Source organism: Rutilus rutilus, assembly GCF_951802725.1.
Source record: "Rutilus rutilus genome assembly, chromosome: 9".
NCBI lineage: Eukaryota > Metazoa > Chordata > Actinopteri > Cypriniformes > Leuciscidae > Rutilus > Rutilus rutilus.
Genome location: NC_140223.1, coordinates 2,487,171 through 2,506,700, shown reverse-complemented (window position 1 = coordinate 2,506,700; position 19,530 = coordinate 2,487,171). Strand labels below are relative to the sequence as shown.

General features: G+C 39.1%; 1 protein-coding gene across 1 annotated transcript in view; it reads left to right on the top strand.

The window, feature by feature from the left end:
- The window catches only part of LOC311297726 (NLR family CARD domain-containing protein 3-like), a 105,332-nt gene that overhangs the window by 49,722 nt on the left and 36,080 nt on the right, over positions 1-19,530 (top strand). The window contains exon 10 of the mRNA XM_084420146.1: positions 13,629-13,802. Within this exon, the coding sequence (XP_084276272.1) occupies positions 13,629-13,802 (174 nt within the window). The remainder of the gene's footprint in view (positions 1-13,628; positions 13,803-19,530) is intronic.

Genomic DNA, 19,530 nt, shown 5'->3' with positions numbered 1-19,530 from the left:
GTTCAACATCTCTTCCACTTCGACTAGCACTGTATATAAGACTTCTGCTGAAAGCACCCGTGTACCCAATGTCACCCGTAAAGCTGCCTTAATGGATCTGACCTCTCTCTCCCAGCATCCTCCAAAATGCGGGGAATATGGAGGGTTAAAGTTGAATTGAATCTGGTGCTGAGAAAGCAGTTCTTGAAGGGCAGGGCTGAGTTGATTAAATGCTTCTCTGAGCTCTCGCTCTCCTCCCCGGAAATTAGTTCCTTGGTCTGATATAAGTTCATAGGGCCGACCTCGGCGAGCTATGAAACGCCGGAGGGCCAATAGGAAACTGTCTGTATCTAAACCAGATAACAGCTCAAGATGAACACATCGTGTCGGCTGACATTTGAATATAAGACCCCATCGTTTCTCATGTCTACGGCCTACACTGACATTAAAGGGACCAAAGCAGTCCATTCCAGTTGACCAAAATGGGGGCTTGTAGAGGCGGAGTCAAGGGAGGAAGATCAGCCATCCTAGGGACTGAAGGAGACCCTTTCCATCTTTTACATTCACAACATAATCGTTGAACTGATTTTACGGCTTGTCATCCACGTAGAACCCAATACTTTCTACGAAGTTGAGCAAAAACTCTTTGTGGTCCTGGGTGACACAGAGTTGAATCAAGATCTGCAATCAGAAGCTTAGTTATAGGATTCTTAGGGTCCAAAACGATGGGATGGATAGCTTCTAACTCCAAGTCCTCGCTCTGTCGAAGGCGACCTCCCACTCTTATGAGACCTGTCACAGGGTCCCACTCAGGTGCCAGTTCGACAAGTCTACTATGTGCTAAAACACCTTGATCTAGTTGGAGTAGCTTGCTCTCCTCAGGAAAATCCTCTTCTTGTGCCTGACGAAGGAGTAACAGCTCTGCTTGAATCTGACTGAGCTTGTTCTCTGGCACTTGATCAGGAGAAAAGTTCTCAATGGTATGTGCAACCAGCTCTGACCACGTGTTAAATTGGACAGGGTCCACTTTGGAAAGGCTTGATAAAACTTGTGTCTGGCTACAAAACAAAGGTTTTCTCAATTCTAGTGATACTTCCTCAGGAGAATTGATTGGATACTTCGGCCATTGATTAGATGGTAAAGCAAGGAAAGGAGGTCCTCGAAACCAACGACTAGTAGGTGACAGCTCTGTCAACTTCTTTCCTCTAGTAATTTCATCGGCTGGATTATTTCCAGTGTCCACATATCTCCATTGTTCTGGTGTAGTGTAATCTAAGATCTCAGTTATCCGATTAGCTACAAATATCTTATACCGACAAGATTCAGAGCAGATCCACGTCAAAACTGTGGTTGAATCAGTCCAGAGAGTCACTTTATGGAGGGGCACAGAAAGTTCCTTTACGAGGAGATTCGCCAGTTGAGATCCGGCTAGAGCTGCACATAGTTCCAGACGTGGGATAGAAGTGGTCTTCTTTGGGGATACTCTAGATCGAGCCATAACAAATGAGGTGACAACTTCATTCCCATTTGAAAGATGAAGATATGATACGGCTCCATAAGCCCGTTCTGATGCGTCACAAAATACATGCAGTTCTCTCCTCTCTTCACCTGATCCTACTAATCCATACCACCGAGGAACTTGGATCTTGCTCAAGCCAGATAGCTCCTCTTCCCAAGCCATCCAGCTTCTCTTAATGCCTTCAGGAATATCTGGATCATCCCATCCACGCCCAGGTTTGATCCACAACTGCTGGAGCATGATCTTCGCACGTGTAGTGAAGGGAATAATAAACCCCAAAGTATCCTGCAAACAGTGCCAGCTCATCCCAAGTGTGCCCTCACACGGATCCTTACAGTCATGGCTCAGCCATAAGTCGGTCTGCAGGGAACGTGCTTCTTCTGGTAAGTGGTCAACCACAGAGGCATAATTACTACTCCATTGTCTGATCTCAAAGCCTCCCTCACTCAGTGCAGAACGTAGTTTCATGATCATTTCCTTTGCGTTGTCAATAGTAGGCAAACTTTGTAAGCAATTATCGACATAGAATGAATGAAGGACTGAATCTTGAACTTCTGGATAGGTAATCGAGATTCTTTTTGCATGTCTTTAATGTTCGTAAACCTGACTCTGGGATATTCTACTTGAGTAGACCAAGTGGCCTTAATTCTGTGCTTTTGAAAGTGGTAAGAGTCATTCTGAGTTATGAAGGAAGGACGGTGGAGACCTACGCCATTCTTGATGATGGTTCGGAAAGAACTATGCTCCTTTCTCCGGCTGCAGAGATGCTGGGGCTAAATGGGCCAGCTGAGTCTCTAAGGTTGAAAACAATTCGACAGGGTTCTGAGGAGATTAATGGCACTAACTTTACATTTTCGATTTCTCCAGCATCTTTCAGCCAAAGGAAATATGACATCAGTGCAGCATTTACATCCAAGATGTTGGACTTACCTGAACAGACTTACCCTGTCCGTACTCTCCAAAGATGCTATCAGCATCTTAGAAGGATTCCTCTTGAAGAGTTCCATCAGGTTAAGCCCCTGTTGTTAGTGGGAGCAGATCATCCTCATTTGCTATGCTCTACGGAACGAGTAATATTTGGTCCTCCTGGAAGTCCTGTTGCACTGCATACTCGTCTAGGATGGGTATTGCAGGGTCCCACTTCCTTGATACCAGAGACTGATTCTATCTCTCAGTGCCACTTCTTAGCTACTTCCATCGAAGATCAGTTACAGAGGGATGTAGAAAGATTGTGGCAAGTCGATGTCCTTCCCTATCCTCAGACATCAAAGGCAGTTTTTCGGTCAAAGCAAGACCAATACGCTCTTGAGTGTCTGGAGCAGAGAACAGAATGTCTAGAAATAAATGGAGTTGCAAGATATGCTACTCCTTTACTTCGAGCCAAACAAGCACCCAGATTGAATGCGCTGCAGCAATCCGTAATGCCAGCATTGCGTCGCACAGAACGCCAGATGGCAAAGAATCCAGTGCGTGCAGCAATATATGAGGAGGAGATTCAAAAGCTAGTGGAATCTGGCTATGTGAAGAAACTGAAACCAAAGGCAATGGCTTTCACTGAGGAATCTTGGTATGTACCCCATCATCTAGTTGAACATAATGGGAAACACCGTTTAGTATTTGATTGTTCCTATCAATATAATGGTGAAAGCCTGAATTCCTATTTGTTATCTGGCCCTACCTTGGGTTCCTCCCTTCTCGGAGTTCTTCTCCGTTTCAGAGAACATCAAGTTGCAATCAGTGGCGACATCCGGGCCATGTTCCATCAAGTTCAATTACTACCTTCAGATAGGCCATTGTTACACTTTCTGTGGAGAAATATGATTAGAGATGCACCAGTTGAAGTGTATGAATGGCAAGTTTTACCATTTGGTACTACATCAAGTCCGTGCTGTGCCATTTATGCTCTTCAAAGACACAAACAGAATCTCAAGAATTAACATTATAAAACAAAATCAAAAGAACACAAACTTACATTGTCAGGAACACATCAACTCTACTAAAGGTTCTCATTAGGAGAGATAGAACGGACAGTCTGCTTCCATTGCATCTGGCACACACCAACACACCAAACACTAGTGATTAAGTGCACCTGAGGAGACTTAGCTCCTCCCCTGACTGGCTACGTCATGTGATCCATAGGAATTCTCAACACACATATATATATATATATACTGTATAAATAATGAACACCAGGTTTGTTGTGCCTTGTAGGCATATATGTGCATTGCTGCATAAAATAATATTAACAATAGCCTATAGCAGGCGGCAGGGGCGGAGCTAGACTCTCAGTACAGTGGGGGCGGAGCTTCATCATGGGGCCCTCTGCTACCAAGTCATTTTAAAATTAAAACCGTTAAAAAAAAACGTAAAATATCTGATGAATGCATATGCAATAATGTGCCACTTGTTGAGCCAAGTAAGCTTATATGTTAAATAAAATATTTACATTCAAATGTCATTTTTGGACAAGTTTGTATTGACGAACAAAGAAAAGTCAAGTAAAAATGTTTCAGCACTACGGACAGATTCTGCACATTCAGATGCTCCCAATATAGCCTACTGTAACGGAGCTGCCAACATTGTAAACTCTGAACCCGTGCATGAGATAGCCTTTTCAAAGCAACGCAATTTCTTTATACGTTTTCGATATAACGAAATTTTAATTTTAATTACAATGGTCATGTTTGTGCTTTTTGATTAGGCCTATTATGTGCAACATTTTAATTAATATTCAGAAACGGGTAAAGTTACTTCTACCGTTTGTTTTTCTAAATAACTTTTATTAGCCTGCAAACTAGGGATGGCCCGATACCGATACTGGCATCGGGGATCGGGCCGATACTGTCCTCATATACTCGTACTCGTACTCATAAAAATTCGCCGATACCACGCACCGATACCACGTACATTTTGCGAAACGAAACTGGCCGCCGCGAGTGCTTTGTCGAGGTGAACTGAGTCATAGACGCACGAGCTGGTCGAGCACATCCCTTTAAACAGACAACAGTGGAAAGTTTGTTCAGTCCGATGTCAATGGCAACGAAATTAAACGAGGCATGTAGCTTTAGCTTATTATATTAACGTTAACTGACGAGAAAGAGAGAGGCAGAGAGAGAGAGAGAGAGCGAGCGAGAAGCGCACTTCTGTTGAATGCTCTTGATTGCTGATTGTTCACTCAGCACATGTTATTTGGATGAAAACTAAATCGTATATGTAAGTAAAGTAAAACATGAACTGTTACCTGACTGAAGTATAACGAGTGGTTCCCTACATTATTACAGGACGTGTGCAGAGGTCAAGAAGTTTCATGAATGCAAACATCCGAAGCGCGCGCCCCTCAAACCATCGTCTCAGCGCGCGAATACTGAATTAAATTGTCTTTCACGTCTTGCGCTTGTACGGACGAATTCACACACAACTATGTAATAACGCCCGTCTTGGTGAGTATCCTATAGTAAACAAAGTCGGTTATATCTCAAATGAACGTAGCATGTTCAAATGCGGTCCGTGCGCTCGGTCTTAAAGGGGCAGCAGTTTGATAAACCTGCTTCTGTGTTTTAATGTTAATCAAACAAAGGACAAAGAAATTACTCACTGCTCTTGACTAAATAGGCTACCCTTTTCAACTTTAGAAAAATATCCATCTATATATAATTCATACAGTAATGAATATGCTTTTTTTCACATTTGATTACTTTATTCAAATTTCTGTACCTGTTAGATCTACCCGAAAAACTCTAAAAACAGTTTTTTTCATTTGTAGCCTTTCTTTGTTCTATTGTATATATTTGTCCTATTTGTAATTCAATTGTTTGTTTTTATTTTGTTACTGACTGCTTACTTGTTTTAAATTCACATTAATTAGGCTGCTAGTTTTTGTTGTAGTATCAAAATTGGATTAAATAATTGATATTTCACTGGTTTTGACAAACATTTGAACCGCTGACCCGATCCTCAGCACTGAGCCCTGCTGAAGCAGCTCTAAATATGTGCTGTGCTATTAAATGAAAGATAAAATATGATAGAGCAATAGAATGAACAGTGACAGTAGGCTTACAGAAGCTCATATGCATTTTAGCAGGCTTAATTAAGCATGGAAATAACTGAAAGAAATATATATATTTGATGAACAAATTAAGCCAACTAATATGATTTATAATCTTTTGGTTTATCTACTAATACATTTAAAAATTACAAATGCAGTGAAAATTCAGGTATCGGTTACGGTATCGGTATCGGCGAGTACCAAAAATTACAGTATCGGTATCGGACTCGTTCTGCAAAAAGTGGTATCGGGACATCCCTACTGCAAACCAAAAAAAAGTAGTAGTAGTAGTATTAGTATTAGTATTATTATTAAATTGGATGGGCTATCTCTGCTATTCTGAATTAACAGGATAGTTAATTTTTTTCTTCTGCAGAACAAATTGTATAAAAACGAATAGCATACGAATAATAATTAAAAAAAAATCATATAAAGATCAAGAAATCCAGAAAAAATGTTTAATAAAATTACGAAAATAAGGATAAATTATGTTTGACAGGGAACACATCTCAAGGTCGCATGCACAGACTCATGTTGCAGTTGGAGCAGTCATCACCGAACAACAGGCAAATAAAATATTAACCCTCTGGGGACTAAAAACGCGCCCGCGCGTTTTGCTCGTTTTTTTTTTTAGCAATGAAAAATAAACACTTAATGCTCTGTTAATTTTGATCTTTCATTTTCGTGTAATACATCAATCGATCCTGTTCAGTTTCTATTTTTTTTCTGTATACTCACAATAAAAATAAAGTGTTTTGCTTTTTGACAAATAAAGAAAAATGAACATGATGCGATTTCTGCCTTCTCTCTGTCAGTAAACTCCCATTTGAAACGCGTTCGAAAATGATCTATAACTCCGCGAAAATTCAGTCAAACAGGCAAACAGACCCACGGGCATAAAGCTTGAGATCGCATCTTTTAAATTAAGTAATTTATATAAAAAACAAATATTCTCAGCTTCTGTAATCTGTATAAAAAGAGAGCGACTCCAGTCGAGCTCATTACGAGCCATTCAAAAGTAATGTGACCACTCCCCGGAGAGCGCGTGCTATTCAAATGCAAATTCTGAGAACTATTTCAGTCTGTGAAACACCCCCACATCAGCTGTAAACAAAGCGTCGCGAGTGAGACATAATAGCCTACCTTATGGAGAAAAGATTCCTCAGAACAGTGCTGATATGAGGAGCAGATCCCGCTGAGGAGTGAGGTAGGCTGTTTTCTTTTCTCAAGTGTTGATATGGAATAACGTTAGTGTAGGCCTATGTAAACCGCAAAAAGATGAATCGCATTTCTATAATATGACTCGCCTTTCTGTGAGATGAATGAAGGGTACATATTTGTAAAGACTGTTTAGCCTAAATATGAATCGCGCGTCTGTGTGTGAAAGAATAAACTGCTTTGCTATAGCCTACTGAGATGAGTAAAAATCGACTGAAATATGTTGAAATAAAATATATTTGTATAAGTAATATTTGTATTAATTCCTTTGGAATTAAAATAGCCCCACATCATCACATAGCATTGACCATACCTAGAGATTGGCATGGTTTTATTTCAGTTAGCCTAAAAGCTAGTTTGATTTGCATTGATGCTAATCAAACTAGCTTTTAGGCTAACTGAAATAAAACCATGCCAATCTCTAGGTATGGTCAATGCTATGTGATGATGTGGGGCTATTTTAATTCCAAAGGCCAAGGGAACTTTATCAGGATGCATATTATCAAGGATGCAAGGATTTAACTGGCCTTTAAAAATAAAAATCTGCCTGCCTCTATGGGAATTTAACATAGGGGTGTACTAACTTATGCACCATGTATTTTAAGGAAGAACATTTATTTATTTACGATACATTATTCATTCACAAAGAAAATTGGTGTCCTTAAAGGTTGGATTTTTCCTAAATTTTTAAATTAAGGCATTAAGTTCAATTTCCAAAATATGATTTTTTTATTCCTCTTTTTAGTCAACTTTAGCATGGGTGTATTAACTTATGCATTGCACTGTATATAAAATACAATTTTTTGTCAAAAATAAAGTCATAGACTAAGATGTTAGATGTTCCAATGTTGGCTATATTCAAACTAATGAATACATATGATAAAATGTAGGCCTATAATCTTTTTTTTTTTTTTTACAAAGAAACAGTACACTTGAAATATTGTTGAAATTGTAATTATTGTTGTAATTGTAACATTTTTAATAAAATAGCAAAACATATTTACAAGAGAGATGTAAGCGAAATCTTAAATGGTCAATATAAGTCTAAATACATCTTTTGTCCTTGCATTGTGGCTCAGTCAGTGTCACACCTGAATGAATGGCTCATTAGGCAGAGTCATTATGCAGAGTGGGTGGGACATTGTAATCTAAGGTGTAAACTACTCCTCCTCCTCGCATATTGGCTTTCCAAGCAAAACCTGTTTTACACTATTTAAATCAATGTATTTTTTTTTTTTTGTGAACGATAAAGCAAGACTATTTTCACATCATTTTGAAGCTAGAACTCAAAGGGACAACATCCATTAGTCAAAAGTCTTGTGGACACATATTTAATATGTGTTTTGTGGTCTTAATTCAGCAACTTTCATTTTTATTTTTTCCAATAACCACGCATAAACATTATTCTCTTAAAAATACAAACATCTACATACACGTTGCTCGCATATTATGGTAGCCCTGTTTGTGCTATATTGAGTGAATTTACACCTTAGCCATTAACATGTTTATAAATAACTGAAAAAAGCACAAATGTCAAGCCATGTCAGAACATCTCAAGGACCCCAAAAACAGCTTGGTCCCCAGAGGGTTAAGCTAATTAAAGTTAGAAAAGTTCAGTGAGTGATTTTCTTTTTCTTATGTTATTTGATCAACATTAATGGTAGCAGCGAGTATATGCTCTCAGTGCACTGATTCAATAGACATAGGCTTACTGTTTTTCTTTCTCAACCATTTAAGACAAAACCGACTGTTTACGGGGATATTTGAACTTGAAAAAAGGTTGAATTTCCGTGGTTGAAACAACAATTCTTCTAATGTTTATTCATGTTTATTTGATGCTATAAATTAACTAGAAGGATAATTGTGAGATATAATTGTGTATGTGTCCGTGCACTATATGAGAGGCAGCTCTTTTCGTGCTTTGTGAGTGCGCAGCACAGAAAACAGCGGGCATGCAGACGTGTTCTCTCCCGCTTGCACTTAAATAATGCTATCAAGAAGAACACCGTTCCTGTCCAGTGACGCAAGATCGGTGGCGTTTGAGGGGCCCCTAATTGGCACGGGGCCCTGGGGCGGCCGCACCCACGCTATCTCCGCTACTGGCAGGCGGCCTATAAATCGTTAAAAAGGAACATATCAGGAACACTACACTAGAGAAAAATATATTGATTATCATATCTTACTTCAAATATTTCCATTCGTTATGACGTTATGAAATGAGATTGGAGTAAAAACATGAAAACTAATGCATAGCACGACTGACTCAAACTCACATCGCGTGCGGAGAACATTTACTGAAGCGATCGAGCCGTTTCAAACTATGAAACATTATTGTTACCATCTACGTTTGAGCAGACATCCACAAACAAAGTATTTAACAGTAAACACGGGTCTAAACATTAGAATAATCACCATATTGGAGTAAACACTCATACTAGCCTACTTTTATCATGCTGTGTTTTGTTATCGAAAAACATCCTTGTGTCGTACATGTATATACATTTAGCATTGAAAGGTTGCCTCTAGTTCACATTTCAACATGTTTCTGTCTATATATAGATAGCCTACATATAAATGTACGACATAGACTTCATGTTTTTACTCCAATCTCATTTCATAACGTACATTTTAGTCTGGCACCAGTTTAACTATTAGCTACAATGTAACTACTATTAATACAACAATATAATAATATACAATATAACTACTAATGTAGCTACTATTAGGAGTGGAAATGTCTCACTTTAAAAATCTTCTCATCTTCAAATCGCGTTCTTCTAATTCTTCTGAGGTAAATACAAGGCAAACAGCACAGTACAAACACAGTCTCGACGAAAAGCAGAAAATTACGTTACTGTAGTCTCTGATTCTTTGTTTTGAGGTAATGAGGGCGTTTACAGGCCCGCGTGGACTATTTGCATGTCAATCGCTCGTGCGCGTGTGGGCGTGGTTATATTAGAGTTAATTAGCTCAGACTGGAGAAACTATACATGTTGTTGCTTTCATACGGATTACTTAAAGAGAGAATATTTGTTTTTGATATGATTTACATAATTTACAAATGGAGACTTCAGGCTTTGTAAAGACATATGTTTCATGTCACAGTGACAAGCATTCGCTGAGGCCATCCTTAAAAATATTCTTGTTTGCCGTAACCCGACCGACCCTGTCAATTTAGTACCGACCCAATTATTAATTTTTTTTCCCTTTCAGTCCGACCGACTTGCCGGTTGTAAACTTGCGTTAAGACCGACAGATTTTTTTTTAACTCTTCAAACAACTAATACAAATGCAATAAAATAATATTAGTTATTAAGTATAGTGAATATAAATTGCCTAGACCTACATACAACCATAAGCTACGTTCTTTCTTTTAAATAAAAACCCGTGGCGCGTCATCTATGATTATGTTTACACCATTGGTTAACCGTTAACGCATGTCACACTACTGCCTGCAAGCTAAGTTTGCTTCGTTTCATTCACTGTCAATGGTTCGCGCTTGGTAATGATGGCTGCGGCTTTACTCTAAAGATTATTTCATTTTTATATGTTGTTGAATATAGTTTATTAAAAAATAAACATGCGAGAGCGTGTTATAGGCTATATGTCATGTTTTAGTCAGATATGACGACGCTACTGCAACACGCATTGCCGCAGATGAGAAGCTGAGCATCAACGTGCAAACTATCGCAAATCAAAGTGAAAGTAAGTCGCTGATGCTTAACACACAATCATCATCATTAAATGTAAAGAAACGAAATGATCTTTACCAGGGCTGTTTCCGCTTTCTCTTATTGCGGGCTTTGATTCAGAAATTTTAGCTGATGATAAATAATGTAGTCATAACTGTTGCTTTCGGTGACGTGCACTCCATTAAATCTACATATAGCGGTAATTGAAGATCGGATTTATATCCGCAAAAAAAAAAAACACACATTTAGCCTATGTAACCAGGTGTAAATGGAATCGTTTTGATAAATCAGATTGCAATCCGATCTGAGAAAACGCATGAAGTGGCCTGGTGTAAAACAGCCCTTAGAAAAATGTGAAAAATGTCACCTAATGTCACCCGACACTGATTTTTTTTTAAAAAATGAAAAAATATATACTTTTTTATATTATTTGTTTTATATATAAAAAAATATAGACCGACCTACCGACCTTTTTTTTCTTTTTTTTTGCTGTTACTGCAAACCAAAATATTTTTAAGGATGGCCTGAGTTACAGATCATTTTCTGTCGCGTTTCAGAATGAACTTCACATTGAGAGAGACGGGAGAATGCGCATCATGTTTATTTTTATTTTACGAAAAACACTACATTTTGTTTTTATTATTAGTGTACACAAATAAAAGAAGACATTTAACAGTTTTGAATGATGTATAACACTTGCCTGTATGACAAAAATCGACGGAGTTATTTGAGTCTCTTTTGCACTGATAAGAAAAAAAGCTAGACTATCGCGCCAGCGTGATAGCCGACCCCAGAGGGTTAACACAGCCTTTATTCAACATTAATTACACTAATATTAAGAGTTCCTTAAAATGTTTACAAATACATTAAGCTCCCACACAAACACACACACACACACACACACACACACACACACACACACACACACACACACACACTTACACACAGACCCACACACACACTAGGGCTGGGACGATGCACCTATCTCCCAATTCAATACTATCATGATAATTGGGTGCTGAAACGATATGTATTGCGATTTTTAAGAATTGTGATTCTACAATGTTGTGATTCGATATTACAATGTATTGTGAATTTTTTTTTTTACACTAGACTATGGGGAAAAGTTAAATCATACACGTATACAGACTGTACATGATGAATAAGATGAGTCATATTTACAAAAACAATTCACATCTTTTCATCAATTCACTCAGTTTTATTTCAGAAGCATCATACAGTTCTACATTCTCTTGTTAGTTTAAGCACCAAGTTTCTATTAAAAGCTGATTAACTCAATTTTGATCGCTATTGTAGACATCAGTTTTTATATTTTATCTTTAAACTTTTATCCCAGTACTTCTATAATAATTTGAAATATTGTATCACAGAAATAATGATACTATTATGAGGTTGAAAATACCTTTCGTGACGCTGTTTCATGACAACTCTCTCTCGGTCAGCGACAGCGGCAACACAGATTTAAAATGTTGCAATTTGATTTTGTCAAAGGTTTAATAGACAGAGGAATTGGAAGAAGATTGTGTGGGTGTTTGAGTGGAGATCACATAATTTTAAAGTTGAATCGTGCAGCTCTACTGTCTTATCTCTCTCTCAGCATATGAGTAACGCGGGGGCTTTTCAGTGGATTCAGTCTCACGTCGCTTCCACACGTCCACTTGAAATGGATATGACGTCACTCATAGATAATGACACATATTCATCCTCTATTCGAACAAAAGTGGCAAACTTCTGTCAACCTCGTCTATTAGCAAGGACAAAAATAAAGCAATTTAATTTGAATCAACATTGATTCTGGAATAAAAAAATCTATTTTAAAATCGTAAACCAAAAAATTTAGATAGTTAGGTGAATACACACGCACGCACGCACACACACACACACACACACACACACATTGGGTTTTCATGTTCTATGGGGACTTTCCATCGAAATAATGATTTTTATACTGTACAAACTGTATATTCAAGCCCTTAATCCTAACTGATGTAATTTAACAACTTAAACTAATGTGTATTTGTATATATTTCATATTGACAGAATTATGTTTTTTTATTGTTTAAGTGTTATGTTTATCTTTGGATATAGGCTTAATGGCCCTCATTTATCATTCTTGCGTAGAAACGGGCGTATATGTTGGCATAAGATTATGCTTACACTCTTCTCACCGCCTGATTTATGAAGCTGTGCGTACCTTTGAAATCCAGGTGTACGCAATACCTGCGCTTGATAAATGCCGCGGCTGAAAACGAGCGTCATTAGAATAACACGCCCCTATATATTCAAGTCTCCGCTCCACCCACGCCCTCATTTTACGCCATGGACACACGGAAGACGGCAAAGAAGAGAAACTTCTTTGAGAAAGAGAAAGCGAAACCAGGGAAGTGCAAAGAAACAAAATTGATTTCTAGATTTTTATTAATGACGCTTATTGTTATTTAGAAGAAGAATGTCGTTATTATTATTATTTGTAGTATTATTATTATTATTTAAAAGAAGAAGAATGTCATTTTTATTATTTTGTCAGTCTGAATTATTTTTTTGGTCATTGAAAGCCTTTCATTACTAAACCCAGTCCGTGCACACCTGCCAGGCCTAACCCTGGCCTAACCATCATTTCAAAGAATAGTACAACGGCGAGCGCGTCGAGTATAAACACCTCGTCCGTTTGGGGAGGTGCGCGCACAGTCTGTGGAGACTCGCGCTGCGGAGCCAGGCGAAAGTATAAACAAGGCTTGAAACGTCAGGTAAAGCGCACAGGCTCGCAACTTAAGGAATACATATGCCTACAATTCAAATGCTTTGGTAAAGTCACACAAATTAAACATTGAAGTCCATGTTGCACAAAAATAAACACTGAAGTTTATAATTACTATGTTGTTGTTTTTTTACAGTGGGTCATAATATATCATATCTTTTAGTTTGTCAGTGCGTTTTGTGGTGTTAGGAATTGTTTTTCTGCGCATTCCCGCACTCAAAACGTGCGTACACCACCTCCTGAGCTGGCGTAGGATTTGAGCGTGCCGTACGCCAACGTCCATATTGATAAATCTCAAAGTCACCGTGGTTTTGGGTGTACGCCAGGTGTACGCTGGAAATTTGGTGTACGCACTTTTGATAAATGAGGGCCAATGTGTGTCATTGTTCTCTACAGGTTGGAGGATTGTGGTGTCACAAATGAAGGTTGTGTTGCTCTGGCTTCAGCTCTGAGATCAAACCCCTCAAACCTGAGAGAACTGAGTCTGTCTGATAATAAACTAGGAGACTCAGGAGTAAAGCTGTTCTCTGCTGTTCTGGAGAATCCTCAGTGTAAACTGGAGATACTGAGGTAAGATCATCTCTACCATAAAGGCTTGGAGTGAATAAGTATTAATATGTAGATTGTGGTTACAATATATCTTCGGCATAAGCTCCATCTGGTGCTTGAACCGTCGGATCCTGCTGGCGGTAGAAGGCAGCGGTGTGGAGTCAACCTGAAGAGCAAAATTTACATCTTAATATATTATCTGCTCCCCCCCCCCGCTCGCCCCCCCCCCAAAAAAAAGTTAAACTAACAGTTAAATAAACCGGACAAACTACAAACCAGACAACAGGTGCAGGATACAGTGAAGAGGTTTTTTTAATCACAAATTTGTTTGTGCTTGTGCAAACAGACCCTTGTAAAAGCGTTAGCATTGCCTCAAAATGTGTATCTACAGCTGAAAAGAGGAAGGTGGTGTGTGTTTTACCTGAACCAGGGCTGTCACCATATCAGATTTATCACTACACGATTATCATGGCCAAAATAACACACGATAGCAATATATCACCATATCTATGGAAATCTTGAAAAAAAAATGCTATCAGTCAAATTCATCTTTACTTTGTTTATTGTGTTATTTGTGGAGAAAAAAAATCACACCATTGCACACAAAAGGATAAATTACACTTAATGGCGACCAGTTTGAAATAATAGTAACACTTTATCACAAGTATACAGTAACACAGCACTTATAAATAATTTGCAAACTATTAATAGTTAATGAATAGTATATAATAGTATATAAGTCAAGTCAAGTCAAGTATATTTGTATAGCGCTTTTCACAATACAGATTGTATCAAAGCAGCTTCACAGTATTAAATTAAAATAATACAACAAGGTTTGTTTCTAGTGGAATTTATTGATTGATCAAATTAAATTAAATATCCCCAAAATATCCCCAGCTGAGCAAGCCAAAGGCAACAGTGGCAAGGAACCGAAAAACTCTATCAAGTGACCTAATGGTGACCTGAGACTCCATCAGGTGACCTAATGGAGAAAAAAAAAAAAACCTTGGAAGAACCCAGGCTCAGTCGGGGGCCAGTTCTCCTCTGGCGTTTATGAACTAAAGACCAGATTTAACTGTAAGATTAAAAATATTATATGAATGCCTGGCTGAAGAGATGCGTCTTTAATCTAGTTTTAAACTGGGAGAGCGAGTCTGAACAACGAACAGTATCAGGAAGGCTATTCCAGAGTTTTGGAGATAAATGTGAAAATGCTCTCCCTCCTTTGGTGGATCTGGATATCCTAGGTATGACCAAAAGCCTTGAATTTAGTGATCTTAAAGAGCGTGATGGATTATAGGGCGATAGAAGATCCGTTAAATAGACTGGAGCTAAGCCGTTTAGGGCTTTATAAGTCAGTAGCAATACCTTGTAATTAATACGGGACTTTATAGGTAACCAATGTAGTGATGTTAAAATCGGTGTTATATGATCATATTTTCTTGATCTAGTAAGAACTCTAGCGGCTGCATTTTGGACTAACTGTAGCTTGTTTATTGAGGATGCAGGACAACCAGCTAATAAAGCATTACAGTAATCTAGTCTCGAGGTCATGAATGCATGAACTAACTTTTCTGCATCAGAAACTGATAGCATATTACGTAGCTTAGCAATGTTTCTAAGGTGGAAAAAGGCTGTTTTTGTAACATATGAAATATGATTTTCAAAAGACAGGTTGCAATCTAGTATATCACCCAGGTCTTTTACTGTAGAGGATAAAGTAACAGGGCATCCTACTATGTTAAAATTATATTGTGAGAGGTTTTGTGGGCGGTTTTTTTAACCGATAAGTAGTACCTCTGTCTTGTCTGGATTTAATAAAAGAAAATTATGCGTCATCCAATCTTTTATATCTTTAACACACTCTGTCAATTTGGATAATTTAGCGTTTTCATCCGGCAGTGATGAAATATATATTTGAGTGTCATCAGCATAACAATGGAAACTAATTCCATGTTTCCTTAGAATATTTCCAAGTGGCATCATATATATTGAGAATAATAGAGGGCCTAACACAGATCCCTGCGGCACTCCATAGTTTACTGGAGTTATGATCGATTTTTCTCCATTTAAATAGACAAAATGGTAGCGGTCAGATAGGTATGATCTGAACCAGCTTAATGCTTGTCCTTGAACACCAGTATAATTTTGTAGTCGATCTAAGAGTATTGTGTGATCTATAGTATCGAATGCAGCACTAAGATCAAGTAAAACTAGTAGGAGAGGCTCTTCCACTATAGGTAACACTTTTTTCTGTAGTTTAGTTGGTATAGGATCTAATAAACATGTTGTTGTTTTAGATGAAGTGATAAGTTTATTTAACTCTTTTTGTTCTATAGTTGTAAAGCACTGTAATTTTTCTTGCGGGGTGTTAATTGAGGCTGAATTATAAGGCGCGATTGAAGATTGAACGTTTACAATTGTGGTTCTGATGCTTTCTATTTTCTCAGTGAAGAAGTTCATGAAATCATTACTACCAAACTGTAACGGGATATTTTGTTCAGGTGACGCTTGTTTATTTGTTAGTCTAGCCACGGTGTTAAATAAAAACCTTGGATTGTTTTGGTTGTTTTCTATTAGTTTGCGGAGATGCTCAGCCCTGGCCGCTTTTAGGGCCTTTTTATAACGTGACATACTGTCTTTCCACGCGGTTCTAAAGACCTCTAAATTAGTTTGTTTCCATTTACGCTCTAAATTACGGGTTTCTCTCTTTAGAACATGCATAGTATTGTTGTACCATGGTGCTTTAATTTTCTCTCTGACCTTTTTTAAGTTAAGGGGTGCAACAATATCCAATGTTCTGGAGAGAATGGTGCTCATAGTGCTAGTTAGTTCTTCTAGTTCATCTGTTTGTTTGGGTTCAGGCAGCAGCTGAGACAGATCAGATAAGCAATTTGAGAAATTATCTATGGTGGATGGAAGGATTGTTCTGCCTGGTCGATAACGCTGAGCATGACATATTACAGTAGTACGTAATATGCAAGTTACCATGTAATGGTCAGTAACATCACTTTGTGGGATGATGTCTATATCGGTTGGATCGGTTCCATATGATATAATTAAATCGAGTGTATAATTAAGACGATGAGTGGGACCAGTGACGTTTTGCTTGACCCCAAAGGAGTTTAATAAATCTGTAAACGCAGCCCCTAAGGCATCATTTGAATTATCTACGTGTATGTTAAAATCTCCAACAATTAATGCTTTATCGACGTTGACCAATAGATCTGAGAGAAAATCTGCAAACTCTTTTAGGAAATCAGTGTAAGGCCCTGGCGGTCTATATACGGTAGCCAAAGCTAGAGATAATAGGGATTTTTTTCTTACATCTGAGAGCGTAACATTTAGTACAAGTACTTCAAAACAAATTAAACTTGTCACCTGTTTTCTGGGTAACATTAAGAATATCTCTATAGATTGTTGCAACACCGCCGCCACGACCAATCAGACGGGGCTCATGCTTATAACAGTATCCTGATGGAGTAGACTCATTAAGACCGAAATAATCATTTGGTTTAAGCCAGGTTTCAGTAAGGCAAAGTACATCGATGCTATTATCTGTGACTATTTCATTTACAATAACTGCCTTAGGTGTGAGCGATCTAATGGTTAGAAGACCTAGCTTTAGAAATTGTTTTTGTTCACTAATAGTGAGATTTTCTGTTTTAATAACAATTCGATTTTTCCTAGATCCTGCAGTAGATTTATTATTTGATCTCACTAAACGAGGAATAGACACAGTTTCTATGCAATGTTCTACACTAGTATTTATATCAATTAAGTTGGTGCAGCAGAGACTGTAATTTGGACTTTTGGTTACTAGTCAAACGGTATTTAACATCTTGGAGATGTTATCAGACAGAAGATCTGCTCCGATTCTACTTGGGTGTAAGCCATCAGCGCGGAAGAGCCTAGGACGTTCCCAAAACAGATTCCAATTATTTACAAAGAGCAGTTTCTGCTCATTGCACCATGACATTAACCATTCATTTAGCGCGAATAATCTACTGAACTTTTCATGCCCTTGTCGGTACGTGGGAAGCAGTCCAGACACAATGATCGTTGTTTCAGGCAATGTGCTGCGTACCGTCTCGATCAGGCTCCTGAAGTCTTTCTTCAGAACCTCTGTCTGCCGCAGCCTGATATCGTTCACTCCCGCGTGCAACACGACGGCTCCGACGCGCTCGTCACCGTTCAAGATCTCGGGTACCCGCGCAGCGATATCGAAAACACGAGCACCAGGAAAGCAGTGACTGCGCACCTTACTTTTACCTAACGTAGCGTGGACGTGCCGGACGATGGAATCGCCGATGATCACAGCATCACGTTCCGTTTCGCGAATAGGGGAGAAGCGGTTCTGGGTGGAGATCTCGAAAACCGGGAAGGGCGGAGAGATTCTTGCTCTGGTCCTGGCCCGCGTCTTCCGCTGCGGAACCACCCAGGCTTCGTGGTGGCGTGTTGGAGCCGGAGTGAATGAAACCATGGCTGATCGTGACCTGGGCGCTCGGGACCAATGCTGAGAAACGCACGGAGTAGACGAGGTCGGGGTCAGCGGATTACTAATGTTAGTCACTGATTTGTGTGCATTGGCGCGTGATGTTTCAAGAGCTAAACGTCGGTCTCTCATCGACGGATCGGCGCCTGCTGTTTCAAGAGCTAAACGCCGGACTCTCAGCTCGGCTTGTTTCTCTAAAAGGTCGCGGATTTACTTCTCTACAGCTTCCAGCTCAGACTGCACCGCGTGCAGCTCGAATGTGTCCTCACCTGCACCAAAAGGTAGATAAAATACATTTGATATATTCACCATTTTAACAGATGGACAGTAAGTTAGCAACGACGCTACCAGTGATGCAATCAATATTAATACTAATTTATGACTGAAGTCTTGGATATAATCCGTCTTTTTAGTGGTACGGGTGTAATGTAGACACACGATAGGCGAGAAAATGTTCGTTTGTAAGTGAGTGTAAAGAAGACGCGCTCAGCCGTGACCCACAGGTGAAAACCGGTGTTGGGTCACAAATCGGCTTGAGACGCGTCTGCTCAACAGTCCGCGTTGTAACTATGAGGTTTGAGCAGCAGTGCTTCTCATTGAGGAAAAGTAGAAAATGTTCGTTGTAAGTGAGTTTAAAGAGAAAAATCATGGATTATGAATCAAATCGATGGAGCTCCAAACACAAACAACGCGTTCAGACGCGACTCATGCGCAGATCAACAGGAAAACCTGTCAAAGATCTGTGTATGATCATCAAAAGATCCCTATTCAGCACGTTATATGTTATATCTTGTTGGCATAAGCTGTAGTTAATAGTTCATTTTAAGAGACTATATACAAATAGTGAGTTCCCTTTCGTGGTCACTCCGAGTTACGTCGGATGACGACGAATGGGGTTTCGCTTAGAAAGCCTATCACCTTCAAGTATAGAAAACGAGCCAATGGCAATGAAATGCCATGGGTCTGCGGAATTTGCATAGCGTATCTCCGCCCCCCCCCGGGGGTATATAAGGAAGTACGCCGGCAACATGCAGATATGTTTTCGCTTCGGAGCCAAGAGTTTTCTTCACTCCTACAAGCCATTCTGAATCATCTTCACTCTACGAGACGAGCGGCTCTTCAGTGTTGGTGTCACAGCGCGTTCCAGCGAGATCGCATTGCCTGCTGCTGGTCTGTGCAGTGATCTGCCGACAGTGAGTGTGTTTCTCCCTGGGCGCTTCAGCACTTTGTTGAGCTTTTCCTCTCTCTAAAAGA